Raw genomic sequence first — 8642 nt, forward strand, 5'->3', positions numbered from 1 at the left:
CAGTTCGAAGAGGAAAGCATTGATTAACTCGGGTTCAACCAGCCTCCTCTCGCCGCCGCCGACTCCTCCCTGAGCCTGACAGTGTCCCAGGGGCCAGGACAGGGACTGGCAAGGACTCCACAAAGGATCAGCAGGACACTTGTTCAAACTGAGGAGAAAACAAAGGGTCACAGAGACAGTGGGTGGCAGAAGGTTGCTCGCAGACTCAAAACATACCAACAGGCTGTGATTCTGCAGTCCAGCTCTGGTCTCAAGATTAACTGGGGGCATGTGTGAAGTCTTTGAACAACTGTTATCCACTTTTACCTTCCAAAAAAGTATAATTGGCCTGACCTTTTAAACAGGCACCCTAGACTCACAGTGGAAATAAAATACTGTACTATTCTTAGAATTGTGTAAAATTATTTAACCTAACACTACGCATTTCTCTTTACAATGAAACCTTTTTCTATTAAAGTTACATATCCTGTTTGTCCTGTAGGACGGGGGCACTGGGGAAGAAAGTTACAGGCTTGTATGCAGTAAGCCCAGAAGTAATTTGTAAATGTTTCTGTTTTAAAATTAAGGTAAGGAAGTGGCTACGGTGCCACCCAGATGTGGATTCACTCCTTAGGGTAACCTGGAATGGGAGGGAAGGCAAAGATTCGGCCCATTTCTCTTTTCAAATAAATCTGTTTATGAAGACACTCTTTTTTAAAAGATAGAGATCTGTAAGAGGAAGAGGAGCTTTGTGGGGTAACAACGGGAACTATACAATCAAAACTGAAGACCTCGTAGTGCTCCCTCCCCGGCAGCAACCAGATATTTCCCTGTGGTAGTTAGTGAGGTGATAGGACTTCTCCGTTCTTCCCGCTCTCAGTCGTAAAATCAGTCCCATTTCCAGGGTTTGTTTCCACATGGCTCAAGCTTTCTTTCTGGCAGACTGGGGACCGGGAACATTTCCCTTTGTGGGAGCCCCTGACCCCAGAGAGGAGGCAGAGAAGGGGAGAAGAACCAGTTTAGCCCTGAAACCTTCTAAAGAGCACTGGGCCCTCAGCCTCGGAGAGAAGGGATTTTTGAATGGCAAAGGCGCGCTTTTGGCCAATGGGCTGTGTAGGCAGAAAGTGTGAGTTTTCCTTATTTTTAGGATGGGAGGCTTTGGGGTATTGGCGGGGGAGCACTAGGTTGATCTCAGCCCCTTAGGACAAAGCCCAATTTGTGCCTTGAATGTCTTTAGAAACTAGAAGATGGGTGAAAAATTCTTTCATTGCCCGTTGAAACTTATGCCCAAACGTTTCCATTTTCATGGCTCTGTAACTGTGTTTTCAGCATATTAATTTAAAATAGCCACAACTCCTGAGCAACAAGCCCCTCACGTTTCTGTTCAATTTACTTTCCTTGGGTTTATTAACCTTTGATGAAGTGTTAAGATTTCATGTTTTTGCTCTTGTATTTAGGAGTGGTGTGTTGTTGGTGCTATGACACAATCTGGGTGGGCTTTCAGCTTGGTAGAGGTTTTTCCATCATTTCCACAATGCTAAGACTGTTTCGCTAGGCAGCAATTGAAAATTCAGCTATGGCAGTAAAGGAAAAACTTAAAGGATTTCCCAACCCCACCCGAGCCGGTATCCTTCTTAGAACATACTCCAAATGAATGGTTTCTTTCCTTTCTGATAAACTAGCCAGTGGTCGTTTTTAGTCTTAACAGCTGGTCAGTTGGGAGGCACAATATTGACACTTCATTAATATACTAGGGTGTGCCTCATTTAGGGAAACTATGAGGAAATGTTTTCTTATCCTAGTCTTTATTTTAGGGGAGGGGAGCATGCTTCTACGTGTTTTCCTGATTAAATTTATTTATTTCTTCAGGAAAATTGGCAACTTGCTCAAGGACTGATCCATGTTAGGGACCTCCCTGCTTCCCCACCCCACCCTTTCCTTGTGCAGAGGTAGCCTGTATGGATCTTGTAAAATGGGTTAGAGGACAATTCTGAATGCAGTTTGAAAATCGATGTGCACATGCACATATTGGGGTCCTCACCTAATGGTACACTCCACAAAATAGAGAAGGCTGCAGTGACTCTGCGTTGTGTCCTATAAAGCAAACATATGTGCCAAAGTCGGGGCACTCCAAGTTTTTAGATTGGGCACCCTATGTGGAAACTTCTCTCCATTTTCTCATTTCATAGCGTTTTAAAGGAGTCACTGAAGCTAATTTATTCTCCGGCTGACTGTGGATTCTGTCTTCAGAGACACAGAGCAGCTTTGCATCGTGTACCAGAGGGATCATTCATGAAGGAGGGTGACTCAGAAATGAGGGGAGGAGACAATAACGGGCAGGGATATAGTTAATTTGGAGGCCTCCCTCTAGAATCCGGGGCCTCCAGGATCCAGGTCCCGGGATGCAGGCAGACTGCTCGCTTTCCACTCCTAAATCAGATCTGCGGCTCCAGCACCACTGCTGCAGTTTACTCAGGGATTGAGGAGGTTGTTGTCAGTTGCGAGTTGGTTAGGTTGGTAGCTTTCGTGCCTGCTGAGAAACGATCTCTCTATTGCTCACGCTGGCTTTCGCTCTCCCCCTCCCTCCCTGTAACATGCCAGCCCTTTAATGTGGAGTGTCAGGGAGATGGTGACGTCACCCTGCCCGCTGGGTGGCGTCCCCTCGGTCCCACACGAGTTCAGAGACAGAGAAAGGCTCTGTCAGACTGCGCTCCACTTAGGGCTCTCCTGCCCCAGGTTTCCGCGTGCCCACACTTTCTGCGGTGGAGAGGACGCCCCGCCGCAATTCAGGCCATCATTCTCCCCAGGCCCGGGTTAGAGCGCCATTCGCTCGGGCGAGAGCCCGGATCTTCGCGTGGAGCCCGCCGGAGTCCCACCCGCTGGATACGAGGACCCGCTTGGATGCTTCGCCTCCGAGCGCCCTCAGAAGATGGGCCGGCAGCCACACGCCTAAAGACACCCAGAGGTTACCAGGTATTGCCGGAACCGGCCGCCCCGATCCGGCACACAGCTTGCAGTGCACTATTTGAGATCCCCAGCGGTAGGATTTTCCGCGTTAGGTTGAGGGGCAGCAGTGGGCTTCCGTGGTGACTGGTTTGGGAGTCGGGAGAACTAAGTTGGGGGTGGGGGGTCTTTGGCTCTTGGGCAGGATAGGGAAGTTCTCCAGCTTCCTTTCTCAGTTCAACTAACTTTTAATTGTCTCTTCTCCCCTCCCCACCCCTCCAAAAAAATAATGCCCCAGCCTAAACCTTAATTGTGTCTCTGCTCTGACGGGAGTTTCTGGGAGGGCTTGGGGTAAAAGTAAGGGGACGCTTCTGCCTGGTCTACTGCTGCTAAGGCTGCGAGTCCTTAATGCAGAGCCAGTTTCCCGCCCCGGCTGGCCAGTTGCGCGCCTTGCTGGGGAGAGAGAGTTGGAGTTATCCCAGGGTCTTATTAAGAGAATATGAACCTTGTTTGGAAGGGAAATGAGCATCGAAGGGCCACTTGGCGAAGCTAGTGTTGGTTGTATCAGACTCGGCTGTCACTGAGCCTTGAACTGCCATGTAACGCCTTGTCCCCTGGAAATATTGTCTCTGATCCACCCGAAGTGACAATCCAGGCTTTCCTCTCCTTTGATCGCGTCGAGGTTTGTTCAAGCTTCCTGGAGGCCGCCGAATGTAATGAGAGCTGAGGATCCAGGGGGCAGCAGGGCAGAGGCTGCTCTATAGATGCCACAGGGGCCCAGAGAGAGGACACGGATAAGAAATTGTGTGAGGGAGTAAGATCATGTACCCTCTGAAAGCACTGTAATAGGGAACTCGCTGTACGTGGCCAAAAGGGGCCATGCTATGGCCTCTGGTGATTTTTTAGGGCAAAGCATAGCCTTGGCCAATGCGCTTGAAATGTAGCTGTGGAAAGATCACTGTTTGTTCTCCTAGGGAGTGAGCCACTTTCCTTGTTTTCGCTTAGTGGCATTGTCGCAAAAATTTCTTTCCGCTTCCTTTTTCTGGATTTTCAACTTACTGAATATTTTCCCTCATTGTGGCATTCTGTTGACTGGAGGTGAAGTTAGAAATTTTACCGCAGGCTCAACCTGGGATTTCGACTTTCAACACTCCCAAAGATTACCTAGTCCTCCGATTAGCTATATGGTGGGGCAGCTTTTCCCCATAAAGATACAGAGATATCGAAATAAATTAGGGGAAAAAAGTCACAGAAGGTGGTACACATCAAGCTAAAAAATTTGACTTTTGAAGTCTGCCAATGAAGATCCCCAAGAATTGTTCATTTCTGTGTACTGTTTCTGGGTTTAACACCCTTGCCTGTACTTACTTTCTTATCGTCATGGAAATGACAGGAAAACCGTTTTTAAATGATTACCATCTTCAATCATGTTTTTAAGCTACCTACCTATCTGAGACCAGAACCACTCAGTTCAGCAAGCAGGTTTTTTAAAAACTGAAACATCCTATTTTGGTGCAACTGTGTATACGACATTGTATATTTTTCACTTTTTCAAAAAAATTATAATTACAGTAACAAAATATCTAATGGCAAGGATGAGGGAGAAGGGATTTCGTTTTGCTTTAATGACCTGCGTTTCAACCAATAATGAATTTCCCCAAGGAAACCACAGATACCATGAAAATAACTTTTTAAAGGGTTTTTGGGGTTACTTTTTAACCAAAATCAATCTATCTCCAAGCAAATGAGAATTATATCTCTTTAAATTTGAGTTTCTATGCCAAGCCCGTTTTCCATAACTTTTATAATCTGTACTAGTTACAACTGTCATTACTACCTAATTTCTAGCAGGCAAGCCATTTTATTCCAACAGCTTCTATAAATCCGGGATAAGGTCCTGGGTTTCTTAGGAATTCACTGCTTTTGAGCAAAATACATAGTTAATTCACTTTAAATGTTTAGAAGTGCAAATTCCTGCATTTCTAAAGGATGACCTTGAAGGAAATTAAGAGATGACTTTCTTGTGTTCAACACTTGGTCACTTTTTCCCGTAATAACCATGTCTTAGAAAGTTATTCTAATTCTTTGGTTAGCGACTCACCCCACCCCTCTATTTTAGTCTGAAAAGGCTCAAGTCAACGCTTTCTCCTTTCCCTTCCAGTGTCCAAGGCAGACCTGTAGGGCTCGGCCCGGGGTTCTGCGGCGGAGATGGCATCCAGTCCGCTGCCGGGGCCCAACGACATCCTGCTGGCGTCGCCGTCGAGCGCCTTCCAGCCCGACGCGCTGAGCCAGCCGCGGCCAGGGCACGCCAACCTCAAACCCAACCAGGTGGGCCAGGTGATCCTCTACGGCATTCCCATCGTGTCGTTGGTGATCGACGGGCAGGAGCGCCTGTGCCTGGCGCAGATCTCCAACACTCTGCTCAAGAACTTCAGCTACAACGAGATCCACAACCGCCGCGTGGCGCTGGGCATCACGTGTGTGCAGTGCACGCCGGTGCAACTGGAGATCCTGCGGCGTGCTGGGGCCATGCCCATCTCATCGCGCCGCTGCGGCATGATCACCAAACGCGAGGCCGAGCGTCTGTGCAAGTCGTTCCTGGGCGAAAACAGGCCGCCCAAGCTGCCAGACAATTTCGCCTTCGACGTGTCACACGAGTGCGCCTGGGGCTGCCGCGGCAGCTTCATCCCCGCGCGCTACAACAGCTCGCGCGCCAAGTGCATCAAATGCAGCTACTGCAACATGTACTTCTCGCCCAACAAGTTCATTTTCCACTCCCACCGCACGCCCGACGCCAAGTACACTCAGCCAGACGCAGCCAACTTCAACTCGTGGCGCCGTCATCTCAAGCTCACCGACAAGAGTCCCCAGGACGAGCTGGTCTTTGCCTGGGAGGACGTCAAGGCCATGTTCAACGGCGGCAGCCGCAAGCGCGCCCTGCCCCAGCCTGGCGCGCACCCCGCCTGCCACCCGCTCAGCTCTGTCAAGGCGGCCGCGGTGGCTGCCGCGGCCGCGGTGGCTGGAGGTGGGGGTCTGCTGGGCCCCCACTTGCTGGGTGCGCCCCCGCCGCCGCCGCCACCACCGCCGCCCTTGGCGGAGCTGGCGGGTGCCCCGCACGCCCATCACAAGCGGCCGCGCTTCGACGACGACGAGGACTCGTTGCAGGAGGCCGCCGTAGTAGCCGCAGCCAGCCTCTCGGCCGCAGCCGCCAGCCTCTCTGTGGCCGCTGCTTCCGGCGGCGCGGGGACAGGCGGGGGCGGCGCTGGGGGCGGCTGTGTGGCCGGCGTGGGCGTGGGCGCGGGCGCGGGGGCGGGCGCCGGGGCCGGGGCCAAAGGCCCGCGCAGCTATCCAGTCATCCCGGTGCCCAGCAAAGGCTCGTTCGGGGGCGTCCTGCAGAAGTTCCCGGGCTGCAGCGGGCTCTTCCCGCACCCCTACACCTTCCCGGCCGCGGCAGCCGCCTTCGGCTTGTGCCACAAGAAAGAGGACGCGGGCGCCGCCGCGGAGGCCCTGGGGGGCGCGGGCGCAGGCGGTGCGGGCGCTGCGCCCAAGACCGGCTTGTCCGGCCTTTTCTGGCCCGCGGGCCGCAAGGACGCCTTCTATCCTCCTTTCTGCATGTTCTGGCCGCCGCGAACCCCTGGCGGGCTCCCGGTGCCCACCTACCTGCAGCCCCCGCCTCAGCCGCCCTCAGCGCTGGGCTGCGCGCTCGGCGAAAGCCCGGCACTGCTGCGTCAGGCCTTCCTGGACCTGGCTGAGCCCGGCGGCGCGGCTGGCAGCGCCGAGGCCGCGCCCCCGTCAGGGCAGCCCCCACAGGTCCTGGCCAACGGCCCGGGCTCGGGCCCACCGCCTCCTGCCGGGGGCGCCGGCTCTCGCGACGCGCTCTTCGAGTCGCCCCCGGGCGGCAGCGGCGGGGACTGCAGCGCGGGTTCCACGCCGCCCGCTGACTCTGTGGCAGCTGCCGGAGCAGGGGCCGCGGCTGCCGGGGCTGGCCCCGCGGGCTCCCGGGTTCCGGCGCCCCACCACCCCCACCTTCTGGAGGGGCGCAAAGCAGGCGGTGGCAGCTACCACCATTCCAGCGCCTTCCGGCCAGTGGGCGGCAAGGACGACGCGGAGAGCCTGGCCAAGCTGCACGGGGCGTCGGCGGGCGCGCCCCACTCGGCCCAGACACATCCCCACCACCACCACCATCCTCACCACCACCATCACCACCACACCCCGCCGCAGCCGCCGTCACCGCTGCTGCTGCTGCCCCCGCAGCCCGACGAGCCGGGTTCCGAGCGCCACCACCCGGCCCCGCCGCCGCCGCCGCCCCCTCCGCCCCCTCTGGCCCCGCACCCGCACCACCGAGGCCTTCTGTCCCCGGCGGGAACCAGCTGCAGCTATCCCAGCGAGGACAGCTCCGAGGACGAGGACGACGAGGAAGAAGAGCAGGAGGTGGACGTGGAGGGCCACAAGCCCCCCGAGGGAGAGGAAGAGGAGGTGGAAAGTCGAGACCCTGACGACGACGAGGAAGAGGACGAGGAGACGGGGGTCCTACTCGGGGACCCCTTAGTCGGGGGCGGTCGGTTCCTCCACGGCCGAGGGCAGTCGGAGAAGGGGAGCAGCCGGGACCGCGCGCCGGCCGTCGCGGGCGCGTTCCCGCTGGGCCTGAACTCCTCCAGGCTGCTGCAGGAGGACGGGAAACTCGGGGACCCCGGCTCGGACCTGCCCCCGCCCCCGCCGCCACCCCTGGCCCCCCAGAAGGCGAGTGGCGGCGGCAGCAGCAGCCCGGTCAGCCCAGTTCACCATCCATCACTGGAGGAGCAGCCCTCCTACAAAGATGTAAATATCCCCTTTAGGCTCCTTCAAGCTAATTATTATTATTTAAATGCACCTTTAGGCTGAATCGGTTACATATGCGCAGGAAAGATGAATCACCAGATTTCCCCACAGAAATGAAATATTCAGTGTGTTTAGGAGGGCTTCTTTCCTGCCAGTGGTCCTCCGTAAAAATGTGGTTTCTGGTCCCTTTCTTGATAACGCCTTTCAAAGGCTTTGGGGCCGCCTTTCCCTCTTATATTTCAGCTGGCTGCTTGTGGAAGTTGGAAAAGACCCTTTAACCGAGCTGGTCCTTACTCTAATCCAACAATTCCCTTTGCCCCCTAGCTGAGCACATTCGTTCCTCTAAAAGGAGCAAGACCACAAAACCGGAGCAGCCTGAATCACCCTACCCCTTTTCTTCTCTATAGTTCAGTGCCTCCCCCCACCATGACCAAAAAAGGTAAAAAAATTCACACTGGTTTCAAAAGCTAAATGCAGTTTTAACTGCTTTAATCAAGTTTTAGCCAGAATGGACACAACTGTTGTGTCCAGTGAAACAAAAGACAGAATCTTCAGTATAGACCCTCTTCTTGGAAACCAGTCTCCACCAACTGAAAAGTACTACCTAGGACCCCTAAAAGACCAAAGTTAAATTTAAATGATTGAACATTCGATGTTCACTCACGTGTGCACAGAAAACACTCTGGAGGACTTTAGGTTGAAGTGAATCTGTCCTAATGAAGGGTACATTTGACAGATAACATGGTGTGTTTATTTACAGAAGCATATATCTATGCACATATCTATGCTCCTGTAAATAACATATTATAGCATATATCTGATTAATCTGTATTCTTAAAGGATAATAGTGTAGGTATACGTAGTCATACACATGTATTTAAGTAAAAAGGTATTCAAAGAAG

General features: G+C 53.5%; 1 protein-coding gene across 1 annotated transcript in view; it reads left to right on the forward strand.

Moving 5' to 3' along the window:
* The first annotated feature begins 4699 nt into the window (after window positions 1-4699).
* Window positions 4700-8642, forward strand: part of SKOR2 (SKI family transcriptional corepressor 2) — a 38027-nt gene continuing 34084 nt past the window's right edge. The window contains exon 1 of the mRNA XM_025365601.1: window positions 4700-7740. Within this exon, the coding sequence (XP_025221386.1) occupies window positions 5131-7740 (2610 nt within the window). The 5' untranslated portion in view covers window positions 4700-5130. The remainder of the gene's footprint in view (window positions 7741-8642) is intronic.

Source organism: Theropithecus gelada, chromosome 18 (assembly GCF_003255815.1).
Source record: "Theropithecus gelada isolate Dixy chromosome 18, Tgel_1.0, whole genome shotgun sequence".
NCBI lineage: Eukaryota > Metazoa > Chordata > Mammalia > Primates > Cercopithecidae > Theropithecus > Theropithecus gelada.